We start from the raw sequence: 24436 nt of genomic DNA, 5'->3' as shown, positions 1-24436 counted from the left end.
GTTTATTTCCTTCAGAACACGTATCACTCTAAGTAATTTAGTTACCTATTTATCTACTTGTTTACTGCTGTCTTCCGAACTAGAGTATGAACTTTGAGAGCAGACAGTGTCAATTTGGTTCACTGCAGTCTACCCAGTGACCAGTTCTGTGCTTGGCCCAGAGGAGCCATTCTATTGGATATTCATTGAATATGTACATAATGAGCAAAAAAAACAACTTTATGTAGTAGATCCTCTTATTACCTCCACTATATAGGTGAGGAAACAGGCCTGGAGAGTGAAATAGATTCATCCCAACGTTAATAAGTTAAAAAAATTGGATTGAAGCCCATCTCTGCTTGACCCCAGAGCACAAGCTCTTCCCACTAATTTGGTCTCAGAAACAGAAGATTGAGTACAGTGTTGGCTGTGTGTGATCTTGAGTAAGTCCCTTTTTCTCCCTGGGACTATTTCTTCCACTAAAAAACTGAGAAGGTGGAGTTAATGGTCTTCTTTATAGCGATGTACAAGATCTGTGGTCTATGAAATGAAAAGGGGGACAATGAAGGGGCCAACAAGATGGGCTGTGCCTTTAAAAGAGCTGATTTTCAGTTCACTAAAGACTTGCTCCTCATTATTCTATGCCAGGAACTGTGTTGGATGTCCCTTTGGATAGGAATCCAAAGACTAATAGGACATAGTCCCCACTGTTAAGATGACTGTTCTGATGGGTCTAATGCAGCCTGGTTAACAGTTGCTTAAAGTACAGTGTAAGTCTGATGCTTAACGTATAGTATGCTTGAAGTACAGTTGCTTAAAAGTAAACTACAGTTGCTTAAAGTACAGTATAAGGCACATGGTAACATGGAAGAGGAAGAATTAGTCTCTTCATATATGTGTATGGGAATAGAAGGGAGGGGTGAGATATAATGCTGAGCTGGGCCTTGGGGAAAGAATAGTTTTCTATATGGACACAGGCGATAGAGTGGTGAAGGCCTGGTGGGGGAGGGGTAGAAGGGGTCATTGGGGGGAAGAAGGGGACATATGTAATACTTTCAACAATAAAGATTTAATTGCCCAGCTGGTGAGCATCAACCTATGAACCAGGAGGTCACGGGTTCATTTCCCAGTCAGGGCACATAACTGGGTTGCAGGCTCAATCCCAGAGTTGGGTGAGCGGGAGGCAGCTGACCAATGATTCTCTCTCATCATTGATGTTTCTGTCTCTCTCCCTCCCCCTTCTTCTCTGAAATTAAAAAATAAAAATTAAAGGTTTAACTTAAAAAAGGAAAAAAAGAGAATAGTTTTCTAGGTGAACAAGATGGAAGTGAGACTTCCTGGACGTGAGGCATTACATGCAGAAGCACACCAAGAAACAGTGCAATGTGCTCAGGGTTGTCAGGGTATGTGTTTGGCTCCCAGAGTGTGGATCTGGTTAGGCTGAGAGAGCCCATGAAGAGGCATGCTGAAGAGTCTGGCCTTCATTACCGAGAGCAGAGGCATTAGCATATCACATTTACACTCTGGCCGTAACGTGATCATTGTGGCAGTAGGTGACGGAGGAGGGTGATGAGGTGAGGTGCAGAAACTGGTTAAGAGGCTTTGCAGTAGTCCAGGTGAGAGATGATGAGCTCTTGGACCTACAGTATTCATGGCAGAGTTGGAGAGACGCTATATAAATGGGAGATATTTTAAAATGCAGAGTCAAAGGATTTGGTGATTGATTAGATGAGGAAAAATAAGATAAGAATGAAGGATTTATTGGAACAGATTGGGTTGCCAAGTATAGAAAGGTGCCATTGATAATTCCAGGGAATTTGGAGCGGGGTGGGAGAGAATGCTGCTGGCTTTGGGCATGCTGAGTGTGAGGACTTAGCCAGGAGGGAAGGCCCTTCCTTTCCAGAAAGACAGTCCTAGCCTAAGTCAGACATCCTCGGCCAGTCTCCTGAAATAAAGTCTCAAATAAAACCTCCCCGAGTTCCGGAGCTGCACATCCTTCAAGCATATAAGCTGCGTATGGAAAACTTGCTGGACCCTTACTGACAGGAGGAGAACAGATCGTGGACTTGCTTTTTAAAATCAGATACTGACTCAGATACAAACTCTCCTGCTTCTTATAATCTCCACACTTTAAAGACATAAGCCAGCTCTAGCTCCCAGGTTGGCTCCAGGAAGCCCCCATCTCCTTAGGGAGCGGCTTTTTAAAGTTGGAGTTGCAGCCCTGGCCGATGGTGGTAAGTGGTTAGGGCGTCGGCGGGCGCACTGAGGGATGGCAGGTTCAATTCCTGGTCAAAGGCACGTATCTGGGGTGCAGGTTCATCCCAGACTCCGCGACTGGGGGCCGAGTGTGGGAGGCAACCCATCCATGTGTCTCTCACATCGATGTTTCTCTCTCTCTCTCTCTCTCTCTCTCTCTCTCTCTCTCTCTCTCTCTTTCTCTCTCCCCCCCCCCCTCTCTTCCCCTCCTAACCCTTACCCTCTCTCTAAAAATCAATGGGGAAAAATACACTCGGGTGGGGATTAACAACAACAAAAAGATGAGGTTGCAGCCTGGCCCGCCCTGGTAGCAGGAGAGAACCCAGATCTTGGGGAGCTGGACCCTCTCCCAACCACCAACCCTGGTTAGGTGTTCTCAATGCCAAGACACGACAAGACCCCATGTAGCCCCAACTCTTTGCCAAAAGACGGGACTGAGATCGCCAGCGCTCCCCTGGCGGTGGCCGGGCCGAGCACATGGGCCGGGTGAGGGGCCGTGCTTTAGGGCCCTCCCAGGGAAGGGGACACCCCAGGAGGCGGGCGGCTGGACCAGCACCCCAGCACTGGCAATCTCCCCGGCTGCTACAGCCGGTGGCCAAGGGCAGGGGCACGCCCTGTGTCCCATTCCCCAAGTTCATAGGAGGGTGCCAGAATCCGTTATCTCTACCCCGCCCCTTCTTCACGCACTACCCCACTGTCACGTCTATAAATCCCAGGAGCCAAGGGTAGCGCGATCCTTCCCGCGTCCTGCGGGCCCAGGAGCTGGGCACGAAAGCAGTGCAGTCCCCAGCTTCCCCTGCAGCAGCCGCGCTCCTCGCTCGGTCCGGAGGTAGAGGGGGCGCGAGAGAGCAAGTGGGCGGGTGTCCCATCCTCCGCATCCTCCTCCAGGTCCCGGCGCGCGGGGTGGGAGCGCTGCGCGGCTCCGCGCTGCGCACCGCGGCCCGCTTGCCGCCTGCCCCTTGCCCAGCTGGGCCCCGTCCCCGGGCTGCGGGTGGAGGGCTACGAAGCACTAACGTTACGCTGTTTCCGGTTTTTCAGCAGGCTCTGTTTCCCCTCCCAAGGCGGCGGCTGAGCGGCGGAGCCCCCCAAATGGCCTGGCCAGATGCGGCAGGTTTGCTGCTCAGCGCTGCCGCCGCCGCCACTGGAGAAGGCTCCGTGCAGCAGCTACAGCGACAGCAGCAGCAACAGCAGCAGCAAGAGGAGCAGCAGCAGCAGCAGCAGCAGCAGCAGCAGCAGCAGCAGCAGCAGCAGCAGCAGCAGCCGCCACAGCAGCATCTCCCGTCCCGCTGCGCCCCCAGAGCCGCGGCCGCCGCAACAGCCGCAGCCCCGCAGCCCCGCAGCCCGGAGAGCCGCCGCCCGCTCGCGAGCCGCAGCCGCCGGCGGCATGAGGCGCGACCCGGCCCCCGGCTTCTCCATGCTGCTCTTCGGTGTGTCGCTTGCCTGCTACTCGCCTAGCCTCAAGTCGGTGCAGGACCAGGCGTACAAGGCACCCGTGGTGGTGGAGGGCAAGGTACAGGGGCTGGCGCCGGCCGGCGGATCCGGCTCCAACAGCACCCGTGAGCCGCCCGCCTCGGGTCGGGTGGCGCTGGTGAAGGTGCTGGACAAGTGGCCGCTCCGGAGCGGGGGGCTGCAGCGCGAGCAGGTGATCAGCGTGGGCTCCTGCGCGCCGCTCGAGAGGAACCAGCGCTACATCTTTTTCCTGGAGCCCACGGAGCAGCCCTTCGTCTTTAAGACGGCGTTTGCCCCCCTCGACACCAACGGCAAAAACCTCAAGAAAGAGGTGGGCAAGATCCTGTGCACTGACTGCGGTGAGTCGCCCCCTCTCTCTCTCTCTCTGCTGGAGAAAGGGGGGAGGGGCGAGGCGGTGGAGAATGGGGGTGGGGCGGGGAGGTGCTGCAGGTGCCCAGGCCGGCCAGAGCCCGACCGCTGGGGGTGGGGCCGCCCCCGGGCAGGGCGGCTGGCCCGGGTGGATGAGGGGTTTGAGATCGGGGAGAAGGAGGATCAGGCTCAAAGTGTGCCGGGGGTGGGGAAGGGCGGGGGGAGGCGCTGGCCTGTGCCAACAGGGATCTGCGGCTGATGTATGGCATGTGGGACTGGAGAGCTGCCATCATAGCCCAGTAGAGGCAGGGAAAATGGAGAAGTCCGGCGGTGCTGGCCCCGAGGCTCAGAGGATCAGGAGTGACCCTCGGAGGCCTTGCCCGTTCTGCTCCCACGGGCCTGCCTTGGCCAGGTTGGCAGGGTCCGCAGGAGCAGCTGGGCAGACTCCCAGGCTGTGAAGGCCTCCGCTTAGAAGTTCTCCTAGGGAATGATGGCCCCCGCCCCCTCCTTTCTCTCCTGGCTTCTCTGGTCTGCTTATCCACACCTCTGGCGCAGGCAGAGTTGGACTTTTTCTGCTACTGTTTTCTGTCGCCCATGTGGCTGGCTCACGGTTTTTTGTTTTTTTTTCTCTCCATCCTGATTTTCTCAGTTGTGTTGCCTGCTCAGCGGGTGGCACAGCCTTCTGTTAACCTCCAGGACTAGCTAGCAGACATTCTTCGGGCAGTTTCTCCGAGATCCTACTAGGTCTGTTAACAGTGATAAGGATGAAATAGAGCAACTTCTGCCCATGCTGGAAGTTCAGCTCTGACATCTCACTGGCAGGATGTGTTGACTGCATCTCTCATCTTCAGGATGTTGGGTGCTGCACGGGAATGCAGGTGATAAGAAACAAAACACAGACATTTGTAGATCTGTGTAGCTGGGGATGGAGGTCTCCCATGTCAAACGTGAAAGAAATGTCAGCGTAAGGATTTTTTTCCTTCTTGTCCCCGAGTCCAGTACTTATTTCTCAGGAAGATAAATTTAAACCAAATTGTCCCCATAGGGAAGTCTTTGGTGTTAGCTTGTCTTATGCTTATTCATGTTGGGGTTTCATTTTGTCCCGTCTGAGGCCGAATTTGGTGCTTGTGGTGTGACTCTGAGCTGTGTAATCACTGAATCGTGATAGATGCCCTGGACTGCCACAGAAGTTGTGTGGTTACCCAGTTTACTGAATCTGGGTGGTGTAACGAGGCTTTGAGTAAGTTGCAAAGAATGTGGAACAGCTCATTGGGAGTTCTGCTGCCTTCATCTTTCTAGATCAATGCCGTTTGCTTGTGGAAGCTTCCCTACTCCTGGCTCCCCCACTATTACCACCATCCCGGTCCTTCAAAAGACACGTTTTAGTTTAGTGCTCGGGAGAACATCTACTTTACTTTAATGAGAAGAATCTTGCAGTGTCCTTCCCTTTTCTGTTTCTTGTTTTCTTCTTCTTGCAGTGTCTTAAAAAAGGAAAAACATTTGGTGATAATAGCAGTTTCTGTCTCTGACATTGTTTTGTGGAATATTGTTGACAGCTCTTTGATGTTGGTTTTATGTCCTGAACTGTTTTATGATGACAAGTGGAGACCAGCTAAGAATTTTTAATTTTTTATTCTGCTAAGTATTTTATCTGAGATCCCCCGGGGAGCCGGGGAGCTGGATTGTGCAGTGGGAAATAGATAGTAAAAACGTTTACTGAACCTGGTCCAAGGACAGCTTCTGTTTTGGATTTCGGTGAGTTGCTCCTGAATATGCACAGAGCACATTGCCAGGCTCATCCCCTGAGACCTGATGGTAATTGTCAGATAACCCCATAGGGTAACTGGCTTCTCTACTTCCAGTCCCCCGCTCCCCTTCTCCCCCCTCACACACATCAGACCTTGTTGGTTTTAGTGAGCGTTGAATGTAGAGATCATGAAAGGTTTGGGGGTCAGAAATATAGTCTGCTTTTAGGTTATGGTCCTCTCATGATTGAAATAGCATGTGCAGTACAGTTCTCAAAAAGATAAATTTAGAACTGCAATCACTGCTAAAGAAAAGGCCCTCACCCATCACAAATGATCAAGGAGCAGGAATGGTAGGTATCTGTGGGATACTAAAAAATATTCGCTTTGAATTGATAGTACATAGATACATGTCGGTACATAGATACATCATAGTACATAGATACAGTTTCGGAGGGTTATATAAGGGGAGTAGAAATAAAAGGACATTTTTGTGAGAAGAAACTTGTAAAACTGGTGATAATATGCCAGAAGAGCATAAACTGCATTTTCTTATTTTCTATTATGTGGTTAAAGAAAACATGCACTGGTGATGGTATATTAAATAAGGAAACAACATCTTCCTTGTGCTCAGCAGGAAATAACTAACAAATTCATTTTCTGTTTTCTATCTCTAAAGAAAGCCCTCTGGGCCTCAGGGTCATTGGGAACATTTTCTCCTTGGAGCACATTTACCCATTGCAAAATAGGGAAACTGGCATTTGGAGACTGTCATCATGGCCGTTATGTTGAGCAACTGTGGTTGAATAGTTACTTTGTTTAGCCAGTTTCAGCTCTAAGTGCGTCTAGGTTCTGAAAGGTGTGGTTCCCAGGGAGATCTAGAGAGTGGTGTTTTGGTGGGCTAGGACTTTGGGATAGCATACTGTATAGAGGAAAATACTGTGCTTAACAGTTGGCACATGCCTTGGTAGCATCCACTGAGGGGTCATACTGGACCCCTTCCACAAGGTCCTCAGCAATGGCTAATTTCACTGCAACGGTGAAATGATGGCTTGAAGTCTGTACAGTCCTCCTGGTAATCGTCTGAGGGGCATTTTTACAGATCTAATGTGTGTCATTCACCCAAAAGAACTACCTCTGGTGATAAAGAGTTGAATAAAATCTTTGCATTTCTGAGAAGATTGCACACATGGAGGGATTCTGGAGGAAAGGAGAGGAAAAATAGAAAGGACGCTCAGAGATTAGCAAAGCAACTCTGTACAGTGCTATAAGAGCATCCTGCTCTGCAAATAGTCCTGTATTTTTTATAATGGTTGCATATATTTTGGTATAATCACACTATAACTAGGTTCTTCCGTGTGTGTGTGTGTGTGTATGATTTTAATCTGTTTTCTTATTGGCAGGATATAGTAGATAGCATAAAAAAGAAAGCTCATTCTTCCTTTGGGACTTTTTGATATGAAGTTTTCTTCCAAAGTATAGTGTACTTCATTGTTGAAGATGGAAAAGGTATATTCCTGGGGGATATCATATTCTTTAGGGTCATTTTTAATTAATTTGGCACCTAAATTCACATATTAGAGAAAGGTGGTCCACAAAATTCAAAAGCAACTGCACATTTTTAAAATGCTGTTTATTTAAAGAATCTTTGCTTCCCCAGCCAGCTGGAAACCCAGCTGTGCTACAGTTGAAGGTGGGAAAGTGAAACTAGGTTAGAAACTGACCAGTCCTGCCCAGCTGGGGTGGCTCAGTGGTTGAGCGTGGACCTATAAACCAGGATTCCCAGTCAGGGCACAGGCCCAGATTGTGGGCTCAGTCTCCAGTGTGGGGCATCAAGAGGCCACTGATCAATGGTTCTCTCTCACTGTTGATGTTTCTATCTCTCTCTCCCTCTCCCTTTCTCTCTGAAATCAACAACAACAAAAAATTAAAACAAAAACAAAAAAACTGATCAGTCCTAGTGGTGAGGAGTACGAGTCTTGGTTATAGATTTAGGGGTAGAATTACCATCATAATGTCATTATTCTTTCATTGGCTGCTTTCCTCAGCAGACTGTGATTCTTGTAGGCAGGAACCATATCTTTTTTATTTTATTTTACTTTTAAAATATATTTTTTTATTGTTGATAGTATTACAGATATCTCCTATTCCCCCCCCCCATTGATCCCCCTCCTCCAGCCCCTACTCCCCCCCCCCCCCCCGAGGTCTTCACTACCCTCTTGTCCATGTCCGTGAGCTATGCATATAAGTATATAAGTTCTTTGGTTTATCTCTTCTCACACCCACAACCCCATATCTTATCCTTGAGCTCTTTGGTGTGTGTGTGAGTTAAAAAACAACAACACTGATTTGAGGGAGAGAAACATCAATTTGTTGTTCCACTTATGTATGCGATGCTCTCACCAACTGAGCTATCAGGCCAGGGCTATCTTTGAGCTCTTGTTTCTCCTTGCTCTCCTACCCCCAGCATTTGATGCTGCCCCTGGCTTATAGTGGGACTCTCGTAAGTGTCTTTTTGAATGGATGAAGTCAAGTGAGGTTAAAAAAGCAAGCCTCTACTAATACTAATAATACAAAAACCATCTTAACTTGCAAATCTGTGACGCTACGTACAGCGCTGAAAAGCTGAGTTTGATGATAGCCTTTACCTGTGATGTGAGAACTTTCCTTCCAAAGGGGTCATTGTCAGCTAGAGTACTTAACCCAAAGTGCTTCATCATTGTGCTGATTAGCGTTAATGGGATTTGAGCTGTGTAGAATAAAGGTCTTGCTGGCCGGAGAAGAAAACCCTCCAGTAAAATGCCTATCAGTTTGAATGAACAAATGGTAAACTACAGAGAGTGCTATATTAATTAATGGGGTGATTAACTTCTTCTTGGTCCCAATCCTCTTTACCATCTTATGTTATTGAGGACATTTTAAATTTATTTCCTAACAGCAAATACATCAAGTTAGCTTTTTTCTTCTTTATAAAATTGTATTGATGTTTTTGAGTATATAACACACATATATGGCTCAAAATTTATATGGTGAAAACTCTTTTTTTCTCACTCTGTTCTCAGCTACCAGGCTCTAAGGCAATTGTAAAAGAACATTATTGAAATGTGTATCTCTCTAAAATCAGAATGTTTTCAAAGTAGTCAGATATTTTTTTTAGCAGATGGAGAATGTTTATTTTGCCATTAGGATAATCTTATAGTAAATTCTTCACATGCAATATGTATTTTTTAACTTAACCCAAGATCTTAACCAGTATCCTACCTCACAAATATAACCTAAGGTCAGGAGTGAAAATACCAACTTACTTCTTAGATACTTTTTCATTAAGAAGTTTTCCATTTAAGAAATTTCCAAAATTTCCACGATTAATTTTGTGACTGAGCCTTAATTGGGATGCTCAAAGGAGAGAGCCAGAGATTTGATACTGAGCTTTGGGGCTGCAGTTGTGCCCATACAGCAGTTCCTACCGTTTCACATTCTTGCTAATCTCACAATAGCATCCATGTGGGAAATCACAGGATTCCATATATGGAAAGAGAAAACTCCACAGTGCCTAATTGCTTTGATTTTCATTTAGAAGCCAAAGACCCAGTTGCTGATGAAGAGTTTGATTTTGACTATATTCCTGTACAGCTGATTTTGACTAGATTCCAGGGGGATTTAGCCCCTCATATACTAGTTTGAAGTACTGTGTTTAAGGTAACTGATTTGAACATAGCATTAAAATGTCAGAGGGTCAGGGAATTGCCATTTGGATAAATGGGGGAAAACACAAATGTAAACAGTGAGAAGTCTTAATCCTCTAAGTCAGTTTCATGGTGCGTGGCAGTTCAATTTGAACATTAATTTGGAAAAGGAATGATGACGTCAGTATCAATGAAGGGCCCCGCCCCCTCCCCCGTGCAGTCTTCAACAACTTGTTCCTGAGTTGTTCTTTTCAAGGTCTGAAGTGTTGTTAGTATAATTTATGTATACAAAGGCAAAAGAAATTTCCCCCCAAATTTTGGATTTGGTTGGATGTCTGAAATGAGGATTTTTGTCTCACTTTTCTAGTGACTTAACCCTCCTCTCCCACTTTATTGATTGGAATTTGCACATAGAAATATATCCAGTTCATGAATTTTAAGAGACGATATAGGAACTCTTTAGAAAACTGGGGAAAGTAGATGAATTGACTGGTGGGAGTACTAAATTATGACAGGTTTGAAAAAAAAAAAAAAAGACTGTCTTATGTGAAATGAAAGTCAAGTCCTTTAAAAAGATCAGCACACAAATGAGTCGTGGTGAGCTCCACAGAAGGCTGTAGGAGCTGAAGCAAACCTGGAGGGCCATTAAAAGGCATTAGGATGACATGAAAGAAGACATGCTGTACCCGGGCAAAGGCTGGGCAGCTTTTGCCAATCTGGGGTCAAAAAGATAGCTTCACAGGGACTGAGATCATTTGCTGCTAATCAGCAGTGATTTTTTTGGTAATTATGAAATGAGGTTAACTTAAGGCACCTTCTTTCCCTGGCTAGTTGCTGCCAGCAGAGAGTGGCACACAAGCTTTGTTCTACAGTAACATTCCCTTCCCACTTTATACATGCAGTGAAATCCAAATAGCCTCTCCTGGGACCTTCCCTGGGACAGAGCCTGTAAGCTCTTCTCTGTGCCTCCGATCAGGACCTGATTGTGCTGCTTGCCTCCTGGGGTGGGGCTGGAGGTGGCTAACATTCCATTTACCCTCGCAGGCCTCTCCAGAGTGCTTGAGGCACAGGTTTCCTAGCAGGTTTCAGGATTCTGCTGGCAACGTCGACCCCCGAGACATGATGTTTGCGTTACTTTTTATTTTCTCTTTAGAAACAGAATCCTAAACGGTTCTCTTTTTCCTTCACAGATTTCCTGCCCTGTGTTGAGGATACTGGCTCCCCCTCCTCTTTCCTTCCCTGGTCTGTTTATACAGACTGAGGATTTGTCTTTGTCCTTTAGGCTGGGATGTTTTACTTGGTCTTGATCTTGATCTTGGTCCAACTAATAGAAGCCAAGCTGAACTAACATTCCTCAGAACTGTATGAATGAGAGAAAGGTCACCACATAGCTAAATACCTGGTCCAGCCCATGGGAAAGTCAGGACATCATTCATTCGATTGTGACAGTGATGTAATTTGGTACCCCAAAGGTTGTACTACGAAAAAAGCTTTATTTCAATTCTATCTTTCAAATGTTTGCTTCAACAAATATTTGAATATGTGCTCTGTGTCAAGAACTAGGAGCCTTAGGGAAGTTGTATCAGACACAGTCTTTGTCATCAAGGAGCTTACAGTCTAGAAGTACAAAGAGAGAAAACTAGTAGTCATTCAATCCAGAGTATGATGAATGCCATAAGATATACCAACATTCAGCCCTGGCTGGGTAGCTCAGGTGGTTAGAGCGTTGTCCCGAGATGCCAAGGTTGCAGGTTCCATCTCCAGTCAGAATCTCCAGTCAGAGCACGTACAAGAAGTCTCTCTCTCTCTCTCTCTCTCTCTCTCTCTCTCTCTCTCTCTCTCCATTTCTCTCTTTCTCTCTCAAGTCAATAAATAACAACAACAACAAAGGTATACTAACATATTGCTTTTGAGAGGAGGGGAAAGTCATAAAGGGAAGATTATACCTGGTTAGAGGGTTAAAGAAAGTTTATTGGAGAAGTAGTGTGAGATAGGATTCTAATAAAGATAGATGAGGTGGAGGTGGCTTAGGGATAGAGAGGAAATTGACTGATTAAATCTACTCCATTCGGAGAGAGCAGTGTTCTCAGTAGCAGAGGGATGTATTTGTAGCACAGAAAATAACCAGGGTGAAAGAGAAATGGGCAGATATTCCTCATTTTTCCTTATTCTTGGGGTTTTAGTATTTATGGCCTGTATCAATTATATGATACTTACCAATTTAATGCCATGCATTTTAATTATTTTTAATGGGTCAGTATCTTATGTCTTTCATCTTATTGTAAGATTTTTGGGAGCAGTAACTTAAAATATGGTTAAGTAAATATTTGATTAAGAAGGGAGTGAGCCCTTTTGCTTTCTCTACTGACCACTTATGACCTAGACAAATTTCAAGGTTCCTTAAGTGACAGATCAATCATGAAGAGCATATTCAGACATTTTGATAAAGAAAAGAAAATTTGCTTTTCAGTTATGATTTCTTTTCTCTGATAGTCCATTGTCTCATTTCCTTGCAAATACTTCTTCTCAAGTTTTAGAATTATCTCTAGGTGGTTTCCCTCACACATATCGGTATTTTGGCTCGTATTTCCTTTCTGTCTTGGTTAGTTAGCATTCTGTAAAATTATCCAGTTTTACTTGCTATGTGAGCTTTATGGATATTCTCCATTCTAGTCTATCATTAAAATATTCAATTAGACTGTTACTCAGGCTGTTCATGCTTCAAGTTGAATAGTTTAAGACAGTGATGGGCAACCTTTTGAGCTTGGTGTGTCAAACTTCGCCAAAAAACTGAGTATAACTCGGGTAGTGTGTCACTTTGAGGAAAAAACTAACTCCAAGACTCTAGTCGCAAATGTTTCATCCTCAGGAGCAGCAAATGTTTCATCCTCAGCATGCGGCCATGTGTCATCAGAAATGGCTACTACAGCACTGACACGCGTGTCATAGGTTCACCATCACTGGTTTAAGAGGTAAGAAGTCTGACCAGGTGTTTCTGTAGTAAGCAGAGGCGGTTGTACCTTTTTGCCTAGTAGGCAGCTTGGGGGTGTCTGGAGGTTAGTTCTGGTTCTTAGATCTTTCTTTTTTCTAAAAGGGTAGGGAGTGAGAACTCAATGCTTCTTCATGTGCTGGGCAGAAGTATCTAGTGGGAGTCCCGGAGGGGGCCTCTCTAGAGGGAGTTCTCTTCTAGCTCAGAGGTCCTAAGGACCACTAGTCATCACCTTGCAGAAGGCTGAGGATTTGTCTTTGTCCTCAGCTTCCTCAAGTCAGGGTCCCTCCCACCATGTTGCTTAGGCCAGTAATGAATTTCACAAGCACTGCCCAATCAGTGACTCTATTTTGGAGTAACTTTGTATGGCTTTAGAGAGGAGAGGTTATTTACTAGTCAGGATGAACAAGTAGCTTCACTTGATGATCTGTCCTGTTTGAATTTCTGTCTCTGAATGAGAAAAACCAGCAGGGCTGCAGCCAGTGCAGCTTTCCCAGCATTGCCATTGGTTGGTTGGATTTCAGGGGGGAAATGCATAGCTTTTTAAAAAGGAAGAAAAGAGTCTCAGATCACGATATGATCCAATTGTCACCGAGTGAACCCAAGGCCCACAGGGAAAAAGCTTCTTTTAAAGGACACTGGGGCTTCCAAAGGCAGCCTGTCAGACTGCTTGCTCCTGTTGTGTGTTTTTTTAATTAAATATATTTTTATTGATTTCAGAGAGGAAGGGAGAGGGAGGGAGAGATAGAAACATCACTGACGAGGGAGAATCATTGATTGGCTGCCACCTGCATGCCACCCACTGGGGATCAAGCCCACAACCTGGGCATGTGTCCTGACTGTGAATCGAACCGTGACCTCCTAGTTCATAGGTGGACGCTCTACCACTGAGCCATGCTGGCCGGGCCAGTTGGTTTCCTTTTTATAGTCTGTTATTTTTCTGAGACCCTCCTACTTGGGGCTGTACTTCTCCCACTTTACCCCTCTATGCTCCCCACCTTCCTACTTAGGGCTGCCGCCGTACTTGCTTTTGTTATAAATGTAACAGCCATTCCTTAGCCCCCATTCCCAAGAATGAGAGGAGTTTCCAGAAATTTCTGGTACAACGTTTCCAACCCTTCCTTGGATTTTAAGGCTGATAGATTTTGTGGAAGGTGGGAAAGATGCCTGGGATTGGTACCTGTGAGGGTGGAACCACATTTGACAAATCTGGCTAAATTTCTCTCAGGTCCAGTTCTTTTGGACAAAACATGAGGTTTTCCAAGAAGGCCTCTCCCATATTCCCGAGTCTCATTTTTAAAATTTTTTATTTTTATTGATTTTTTTTTTTTTTAGAGAGAGGAAGAGAGAAAAAGCGAGGTGGGGGGGGGAGAGAGAGAGAAGAGAGAGAGAGAGAGAGAGAGAGAGAGAGAGAGAGAGAGAGAGAAAAATATTGATTGGCCACTACCTCCCACACGTGCCCCAACAGGGGATCAAAACCGAATCTTGGGTATGTGTCCTGACTGGGAATTGAACTTGCCACCTTTCAGTGTACAGGACAATGCTCCAACCAACTGAGCCACACTGGCCAGGGCTCCAAGTCTCATTTTCAAAAGGGAACGCTTTCTCCAAAAAGTCTAGTAATATTCACTGGCCTCTTAGTGACATTAAAATGTCTTGGTCAAATACTGACAATAGTCCCTGTCAGATGACACATCTGAGGCTCAACCCAGATGATTCAGGTCAATACTGAGAAGATTCTAGAATGTGGAGCCAGGTAGTCAGGATGAAACAAGATACTGGGTGAAGCAATATATTACCACTACTGAGAGAAACTCCTTGCTGCTGGGAAAGAATCTAACTTGTAGGCTGAAGGGAGGCACATGGGCGGCCCCAGATAGGGAGGGAGCTTGCAGTCTTTGTTTCTCATTATGTAAATTATCTGAGTAGGTTTCCACTGTGCATGGTATGCATGCAGCTCACAGGGCACATGGGAGCTGTAGCTGAGACTGGTTCCCTTGGGAATACTGTTTTCACTGCTGCTGGTTTTGTCCCAGCTTCTACTTTTGCCCACACATAGTGTGAGCTCTGTGCTTCTCTGTGGTGTTGCAGCCTCAGGGCCTCTGGTGAATGGTCTGCCTTAGGCCCAGAGCTTGTTGTACAAAGTGAGAGTTAAAGGCATTGGTTCTAGGTTACTTCTCAGAAGGGGTCACTTGAAACTTGAGTACAGGAAACTGTGTCTAAAAAAGAAAACATCAAGTTGGGTTTGATGGTCTTCACTGGGCCAAAGTCATGAGCCATATCTTTTAAAAGTAAGTGCAAGAGTTTGCTTTCCTCATCTCTGAAGTTAAATAACAGCCTAATCATTCCAGGTAGGGATAAGTCTTATCATTGTAAGAGGAGAATGGAAAAGGACAGTAGTGCTGCTCTGTCTACATGACTCAGAGTAATCCAGCAGACATTACTCTTCATCCTGTGGTTCAAAGATCACTTTCTTTGGAAGAGTTTGTTACTAACACCTGTGGGTTTTGGGGAGTAGTCTCATGGCTGACTTGCACTTGACCTTGTCACTCTTTTTTTTTTAAAAAAATATATTTTTATTTATTTTAGAGAGAAAGGAAGGGAGAGGGATAGAGAGATAAAAACATTGATGAGAGAGAAACATCAACATCGATGGGCTGCCTCCTGCATGCCCCCTACCCAGGATCGAGCTTGCAACCTGGGCATGTGCCCTGGCTGGGAATTGAATCAGTGACCTTTTGGTGCATGGGTTGATGCTCAACCACTGAGCCACACTGGCCAGGACCTGGCTGGCTCTTCTTTTTGACTGCCTTGTAAAGGCTATAGTTCCTAAGGACTGTCCTGGGTTCTCTTCTCAATTTATGTAATCTGTTTTGAAGCTTCAACTATACAGAGCATAGTGTTTAAGACTGCATACTCTGGAGCCAACTTTGAAGGGTGACTCTTGGCTCTATGACATCATAGCTCTATAACCTTGGGCAAATTAATTAACTTCTTTGTGCCTCAGGTTCCCCAATTGTAAAATGGTGCTGATAATAATACCTACCTCTTAGCATGGTGATAAGGATTCACTGAGTCACTTCCTGAGAAGTGCAGTATTTGCTTGTAGAAAACATTTAATGCAGAGCAACTGCAATTACTATTATTGTCATGTCTATTGGTAGTGGAAAGAGAATGGCTTTGGAATCTTATATTAAATTCTTGACTCTGTTCCTTACTAGCTATGTGAACTTGGGAAAATTCCCTTAATCTTTCTGCGTCCCTGTTCCCAATTGCCTATGGCACATTGTTTCAGTTATCTATGGTTGCATAACAAACCACCCCCCAAAGGTAGTGGCATCAAACAGCAACACTTATTAGTTATTGTCTCTCACAGTTCTAGGGATTTACTGAGCCCAGCTAGAAGGTTTAGTATCTTTTCTTTTTAAAATGTTTTTATTGATTTCAGAGAGGAAGGGAGAGGAAGAGAGAGACAGAAACATCAATGATGAGAGAGAATTAATGATCTGTTGTCTCCTGCACACCCCACACTGGAGATCGAGCCTACAATCTGGATATGTGGCCTGTCCTGGAATTGAACCATGACCTCTAGGTTTATAGGTTGACTCTCAACCACTGAGCCACACTGGCCTGAGCAGTATCTTTTATGTAGTCTTAGTCAGATGGTGGCTGGGCAGTCAGACAGTAGCTGAGACGGAGCCATTTCAAAGTTTCCTTTCTGACAGGTCTAGCAGTTGATTCTGGCTGGTTTTCCTCTGGGAGCTTAGCTGGGGCTGAGAACCAGGGGCCTTGCCTGGGTATCCTCATAGATTGGTGGCAAGATCTAAGTGTGAGCATCTCAGGAGAGGGCCAGGCCAAAGCAGTATTGCCTTTTATGATCCAGCCTTCGAAGTTCCTAGCATCACTTCTACCACATTCTTTTTGTTAGAAGAGAATTAGTAAGACCTGACCAGGTTCAAGGGGAGTGGAATTAAACTTAACTTCTTGATATAAAGACTGTCAAAGAATTGTGGACATGTTTGGTCCTCTGGTCATAAATTATTTATATTCCTCACACATGAAAAATACACTCGTCTTCACCCAAGATTCTCCTTCCTGAAAAAAGTCTCATCTATTATGGCTGGCTCAGGCTCGGGACCAGAGGTCTCCTCATCTAAATTAGGTCTAGGTCTCTAATGCAGTTCCCTGAGTAGAGCAATTTGAATGCTGTTCCTCTTGATCTGAAATGACTTAAAAAGACAAGTTATCTCTCCCCCTCTCCCCCCCAATCCTGGAACAGACAGGATAACTGCTATAGATGCCCCCATTAAATATTGGTAATTCTTAAACATTTTAAAACAATGTTATTTATATATTCTTTACTTTGAACTTTAAAATAATTTCAGACTTAGAAGAAAGTTATAAAAATAGTGCAAAGAATACCCTTTGCTCAAGTTCCCCAAATTATACAACCATATAAAATGATTAAGACCAGGAAATTTATAGTATTATTTATAGTATTGATACAAAACTATTAAACTAATCTACAAACCTCATTCAAATTGTGTCAGTTGTCTCACTAATAATCCAGGATCCAAACTGGAATCTCATATCACATTTAGTTGTCAAGTCTCCTTAGTCTTCCATCTGGGGTAGATGTTACCATTTAGAAAGAGGGGAGCCAGCAGTCAGTCTGTAGCAGTTCTGAAATCCAGCTCGCTGCTCGAGGAGGCTCAGTCCTGCTGTCTGGGAATGATTCTCCACTGTTCTTGGTTCTACCCCCTGGGCTCCTGTTTTGGCCCTCGGAATGATCTTTTCTTTTTCATAAAATGTAGCTTGTGTTTGCAGTTAACATTTTCTCAGTTTTCTGTGTTCTTTAATGAGTCAGGTGTGGCCATAAGAGGAGACACAGGAGACGAAATAAAATAAACAACCTAGTTCACTATACTCACAAGGGGTCACTGCCTGCCGCATAGGGTCACAGGGGAAGTACCAGATTTTGGTCAGGTGACAGATGACAGAAAAGGGGGGCATTAAGTTAGAGTCTCTTTTTTGTTTGTGTGGGGTTTTATGTGTGTGTGTGTGTGTGTGTGTGTGTGTGTGTGTGTGTGTTGTTGTTGTTTTTTACTAGATTACTGGTTTATTACAAAAGGATATAACTCAGGAAAGCCAGATGGCAGAGATGCACAGGGAAAAGGGTGCAGAGCTTCCATGCCCTCTTCAGCCACCACTTTCCTTGCACGTCCATGTATTCACCAACTTGGAAGCTTCTGAACCCTGTCCTTTTGGGAAAGGGCCTGGAATTTTGAAGGAATACAAGTCAGTCCAAAACATTGCCCTTGAAGTACAAAAGATAAAAAAAAAAGTTTCAGTTGTAAAATATACATAACATAAAATTTTACCATTTTAACCATTTTAAGTGTACCGTTGAATGGCATTAAGTATATCACATGGATCCACCGTCATCAACACCGTTAGGGTTTTCTTGTGGAAGGCAAGGAGGGCAGGGTGACAAATTAGGATTGGCTAATATGAATAATTTTCATGGGTTCTAAACTGTAGGGGTCCTCATCTGTGGCCTGAGACCTGGACCTGGGATGATTAAGGGCTAGATGAGAGGAGGAATGGCTCTGGATTGGTTAGTTTGCATATCAAAAGCATGCTCTGGCTGAGTCCTTTGCTATTTCTAAGAAGTGGCTAGACGTGAGGGGCAGTCTCTTCCCAGAGAGGGTTTTTTAAAGATGTCAAACATCATACTATATAGAAAATAAAAACTATGTACAGTACACTCAGCCTGCTTCCTTCATGTGGAAGTTTGCGAGTCCAAAGGCTTCTTTTCATTTCATACTGCTTGTTCCTTTTAGCCCAAGCTGGCAGTTTCCTGCTAGTACACTTTTAAAAAATATTTGTGGTTTGCCTATGAATCTTATCGGGGTTTACTACCTTAGACAAAAGCCACATTCTTAAATCTTATCAAAATAAACTCTTCTCTACCCTGAGACTGCTGTGGGACAACATCCTTCAGATTACTGGAATCCCTGTTCTTTAATGGGAAGGACTGGAGGGCACCTCTTTAGGATCCTTAGAGGGCCTTTTGTCTCTCTCCAAGATTCTTTGAGGCATTGCCTTTGATCTTCCTGAGTTCTTAACAAAAGGTACAATCCAAAATGTCTCAAACTGATCTCATTATCTTCTCCTTACCCTATTCTATTCTGTCTAGGATGACCATCTTAGACAACATTGATCTAGTCTTTCAACCATCAGAAACCTCAAAATCTCTTTGGTTCCCTTACCTTCATTCCCTATGTGCAGTATATTGGCAAGTCCTGGCAGTTTTTACTACAGCAAAATATCTTCAGTTCAATTCTTTTCATTCGTGGTGCTCTAGTACATGGGTGGGGAACGTCTGGCAGCAAAACCATTTGGTCTGGTCCTGCCAAGGCATTAGGGGTGAGTTAATTAAATGTTTGACCAAATGTAGCAGGCTAATATTTTTTAATATACATTTTTATTGATTTCAGAGAGGAAGGAAGAGGGAGAGAGAGATAGAAGCATCAATGATGAGAGAGAATCATTGATCAGCTGCCTCCTGCACACCCCCTGCTGGGAATCAAGCCCACAACCTGGGCATGTGCCCTTGACCAGAACCGAACCCGGGACCCTTCAGTCGCAGGCTGACACTCTCTCTATCCATTAAGCCTAACCAGCTAGGGCTAGCAAGCTAATTTTTAAGGTTATAATTTTGTATGGCCCTCCAATGATGTTATAAATATTCAAATGGCCCTTGGCAGAAAAAGGTTCCCCACCCCTGCTCTGGTTGGGTACTTATTTCTTACCTAGACTGTTATTGTAGCTGCTGAAAGGAATTTCCTTATTTTCAGAGTCTCTGCTCTCTTCTAGCTATAGTGTATTGATGGAATTAGCTTTCTAGAACCAATTAATGATCTCTCCCCAACCCAGATATCTTCAATAGCTTCTTATTATCTATAGACGAGGGTGAAAACTCTTTCACATGGCATGCAAGGACTTCCACAATTTGACCCCTACCTGCCTTTAAGCCTTTAACCCACACTTACTCTTCGTTATAGCCAAAACGTACTATTTTGAACATTTTTAACACAGTTTGCATTTTTCTTCCATAATGCTTCTGCGCATTCTGTTTCCTTGGCTAGTTATATACTTCCTGTCCTTCTCAGTCAGTTGCTAGCCTCCTCATCCTTCAAGGCTCAGCTCAGATCCTACTTCTCCTCAAAGCTCTTTCTGGTTTCCTCAGACCTAATGAATCATGACATCCACTGTGTTTTGGTAGCAGTTCATACTCTTTCTGTAATCATAATGGTCTGTTCTATCACTTAGCATAGTCAGATGGGGAAGAAGGGCATGTGTGTATGGTCCTCCAGACTGTGAGCTTCTTGAGTGCAAAACGAAACTGGAGCAAAGGATGTGTCTGTTTATTTTTGTGTGTGTGCCTTATATAACTTAGATGGCTAACAACTGCTTGGTGACTTGAAAAGAGAATGAATTTTAATTTAGGCATCAAACTGGCAGTTGGGAACAAGCATCTGGTTCATGGGAGGAGATTGGCCTAGGTATGTAAAATGTTGGTAGAGCTATCAAAGGGGTAAATTGAGGCAGCCCACTTCATATGAAAATGGGGAGTAGGTTTAGATAAGAAGTGTGACATTGACTCTTTACTATCATTGTTCCTGCTGTTTATAATAATCAAAACCAAATCTCTGATGTGTGAATTGGCGTTTGTTTTATTAGCCTCTATGGGAAGCACCTTGAAAATATTATTCAGGGATATTCAGGAGAATGTAACTGTTTTGTATACCACTGTATTCTTATCACCTTCATGGTATTTTGCATGTAATCGGAGCTAAATAAATATTAGTTGAGGAAAAAATGAGAGAAATGATTTCTTCTCCTTTGTGGCTCTAGGGCACCTATATGTGCCTTACCCAAGGAACATAGGCAAGAGGGCTTGTTCAAAGTCAGCTCAAGTTAAGAGAAGACTTATTTGTCAAAAGTGATTTCTCCAGGGTCCTGATCATACCCAGAGTGGTCTGCTTTGCCACAGAGGAGTGGGAGATATTAGGGCCTTAGGACATAGAGAGGGTGATTGGTAGCATGTGAATGGCAGAATTGCAATCTGAATCAGGCAGTAAGAGCGACAGGTGCGTCTGTTAGGTGGCCAGGAGGAGAGTGTGGGTTGTGTCCTTAGTTAAGGAGAGGAAACTGTTCGAGCTTTGTCAGGTTTTTTATTGTTGTTTTATTTTTAAATGATGAGAATCCTTCCTGGAAATCAGCCTCCCCAGGTCCAGACTCAGCCCACTGCTTTCTGTATGATCTTTTTCGGGCTGTACTTATACCCTGGGCTTGGTTTGAGCTGACAAATCGAGGTCTCTTTTTCAGCTGTGAGAACTGGAGTGGAGAGAGTGTTTCAAGCCAATTAGATAAGTGGCATGGGCTTATCGTTTTTCTTTGAAAATTTTAGCAAAATCCTGGGCCGGGGAACAGTCTGGATGTCTGGAGTACTGAATTTCTCTCTTGAAGAGAGACTTCCCCTGTATTCCATTCTGAGTATCAAACCCAAGAAGCCTTTCTGAGTCTGTGATTGTGATAATTGGATGGGAGGGATTGGGGCAATTTAGGAAGATGATGGGGGCCTGACCTCTTCCTGCCTTTGAAATCCATAAAGGAGGGAGAATGGGGAAAATGATGAATAGTTGATCAAAAAATGGGGAGTGTCCCTCCTAAATTAGGACAGCTGGCTCAGTAACAAAATTGTTTTACTCTGTTAATGGCCCTCAGAACCAGATGCTATGGAAACAGAAATTAAACTGTGACTTTGAAAAAAAGAAAATAAACGACAACTTCGGGCAGCTCTCTCCATCCGGTGAGGACAGTGTAACCTCTTCTCTCTGCCCTTGCCCAGCTGTGCATTCCTCTAGGGAAGTCTCAATGGTCTGAGAGAGGGGGCTTGTTGGGCTCATGTCCCTAGATTCCAGGGAAGGGGTGGATTCAGTTGAGAAGAGTCTCAGGGCATGTGGATTTTGCATCTGTTTGACCTTTGGCTTGTCCTTGGAGACACGGTGCCTTGTAGGTTTTGGTAGAGTTAGCTCAAGGTGACCTCCCTCCATTCAATAGATAGGAGAATTGGCCTGCTTGGTCTCTCCATATCCCTGAGAACCCAATTTTGCTACAGGGTTGGGTGAACCATATGGCAGCCTAGATTACAGTGATTGTTGGCGTTTGTCAACAGAGAGCGCAGGCTTTTTGGCTATAGCTAATCCCCCAGGTAGGGTTGCCACACCATCTGTGAACACAGCATATAGGATCAGCTAGATGGGTATGCAGTCCTGCTCTTATCCACTCCCTGCTTCCCAAAGAAAGGAGAGGCAAGATCATCATCAAATATTGGCTAATAGATATGTGGTGTTTGTGTGTGTGTGTGTGTGTGTGTGTGTGTGTGTGTGTGTGTGTGTGTATTTAGCTCCTTTATTCTTCTTTTCATTGAAGGATGCTAGGGAGGTCTAGTAGTCATGTATCTTGCTCTGGAGAGGTTTATGGTCTAGTTGGGGATATCAGATTAACGTGAATCAGTAACAAGCAACTTAAAGCAAAAGGTACATAATAGTTACAAAGAAGGAAAATAGACTAAATAATTCAGAGATAGGGAAGATCAATTAGGGCTGAAATTTTCCAGGACAGAGTTAGGACTGGAGGTCAGTCTTGAAGAATGAATAGGTTTTTGTGATTTAGGAGGATAAGGGAAAGGCTTCTAGGCCTTAAGAACAATATGAGCAGAGGAGACAAGCAGGATGTCTTTACAGGACCAGAAGGAGATTAGTGTGGTTGGGGTAGAGATATAGGGGAAGTAAGATTAGAAAAGAAGGGCAGGACCAGATTACAGAGGATCTCCAGAGACAGGCAAAGGAGTTTGGACTAGGTTCTGGGAATGATATGGTGCTATTGTAGGAACTGGTACAGAGATATGATACGAAGAGAGGAATGTTTGCAAATACTTTGAAGACACAATTTCCAGTGGACTGGAGTTGGAGAGAGATAAATATTCAAGAGATCAAGGAGGGCGTTATAAAGTCCTTGAAGCCCTGGAAACTAGGGGAAGAGTTAGGAAAACTACACGATTCCTTTTCAGATTCTATGAGACTTAGCGATGAACTGGGTAGCAGGCATGAAGGAGAGAAAGGGGTCAAGGTTTGATCTTGGAAAGCCGGGGAAAATAATAGTGTCATTAACAATAATAGGGAAGTTGTAAGGAAAAGTAATTTTAAGGGAGAAAATGATGAGTTTGGCAAACATTTTATTTACTTGACAAATACCTTTGTGACACAGTGTATTTAGCACTGTGCTAACCACTTTATAATATAATGTTAGCTCATTTCATTCTCATAATAACCATATGAAATAAATACTGTTATTACCCTCTTTATTACAATGGGAAAAATACAAGTATAGAGAAGTTGAATAAATTGCCCAAGGTCATGAAGCTATAAACAAACGGCAGAGCCAGGATTCTGGACCCAGACAGTTTATGCTAGGCTCCCTCTTGATGCTGAGAGACCCTGTAGAAAATACAGTAGATAGTAGGAGACCAACTATTTGGGGGGTATTTCCTTTTTGCAGAACTCTTTGCAGGAAATGTAACAATGAATACAATGTGACTGTACCATCAAGGAGCTTGTAAAGTTCTAGTGGGGGAATGGCTGATTGTCAAATCATGGTCAAGGGTACTAAGTTTTTTGCTACAAGAGAGGGTAGCACACTAAGGAGAGAAGAGTGCCTGGCGGTGTAGGTCAGCAGTTGAGCACCGACCCAAGAACCAAGAGGCTACCGATTCCATTCCTGGTCAGTCCACATGTCCGGGTTGAGGGCTCAATCCCCAGTAGGGGGCACGCAGGAGGCAGCCAATTGATAATATTTCTCTCTCTTTGATGTTTCTATCTTTCTATCCCTCTCCCTTCCTCTCTAAAAAAATAAATAAAAATAAATCAATAAAAAAACATTTAAAAAAGGAGAGAGGAGGATAAATACATATCTAGTTAGAGATATCAGAAAAGACTCCAAGGAGAGGAGATACGATTAGAGATAGACCTTGAAATATGGGTAAAGCTGGACTTTGGTAGTTGGTAGGAGGGGCAGGTTATTCCTGGTAGAGACAAAAGTTTGAAATAAGTTGTGGAAGAAAGTTAAAAACATTTGGAACTAGCACACTGCACAGTACCTAGCTCAGTAAATGTTTGGCCTGAACTAGGATGAGAGATGGTTTCATTAGGCTGTAACATAAAGCATGAGCTGGAGAAGCAGTAAGAGAGAAGGTTAGCTATCCAGTTTTCCAGTGCCTTTTATTGTAGATTGAAGACACTGTCCTTTCTCCGTTGTATTTTCTTGGATTTTTTGTTGAAAATTAATTCACCATATATACCTTCTTACAAATGATTTATGAGAACAAACTTCTTTTTAAAAATTAAAACAGTACCCATCAATCTAAAAAGAGAGAGAGGACCCTAACTGGTTTGGCTCAGTGGCTAGAGTGTCGGCCTTTGGACTCAAGGGTCCCAGGTTCGATTCTGGTCAAGGGCATGTACCTTGGTTGCGGGCACATCCCCAGTAGGAGGTGTGCCGAGGCAGCTGATCGATGTTTCTCTCTCACCGATGTTTCTAACTCTCCATCCCTCTCCCTTCCTCTCTGTAAAAAAAAAAAAAAATATATATATATATATATATATATATATATATATATATATAGAGAGAGAGAGAGAGAGAGAGAGAGAGAGAAAGAGGGAGAGAGAAAAGGCTGGGGCTCCCTTGGTAGAGAGCTGGAGCCTAAGTTTGGATGAGACTGGAGAAGTACAAGTCCATGGCCTACAGATGAGGAGGGGAGAGCCAATGCTGGAAGAGCAGAGGACCCCTGGAGGGAAGACTGGGAGAGAAAGAGCTGAGGGTTGAGGAGGGAGCCT

The 24436-nt window shown here is 44.3% G+C and overlaps 1 protein-coding gene across 5 annotated transcripts in view; it reads left to right on the top strand.

Annotated features, from left to right (window-relative positions):
* The first annotated feature begins 3337 nt into the window (after window positions 1–3337).
* Window positions 3338–24436, top strand: part of NRG2 (neuregulin 2) — a 177668-nt gene continuing 156569 nt past the window's right edge. For all 5 annotated transcript variants that reach the window (XM_054717013.1, XM_054717012.1, XM_008141512.3 and 2 more), the window contains exon 1: window positions 3338–4043. In XM_054717013.1, the coding sequence (XP_054572988.1) occupies window positions 3338–4043 (706 nt within the window). The remainder of the gene's footprint in view (window positions 4044–24436) is intronic.

The sequence above is a fragment of the Eptesicus fuscus genome, chromosome 6 (genome assembly GCF_027574615.1).
Source record: "Eptesicus fuscus isolate TK198812 chromosome 6, DD_ASM_mEF_20220401, whole genome shotgun sequence".
In the NCBI taxonomy this organism is placed as follows: domain Eukaryota; kingdom Metazoa; phylum Chordata; class Mammalia; order Chiroptera; family Vespertilionidae; genus Eptesicus; species Eptesicus fuscus.
The sequence above is the reverse complement of the archived record's forward strand: the minus strand, read 5'-3'. Positions and strand labels throughout refer to the sequence as shown.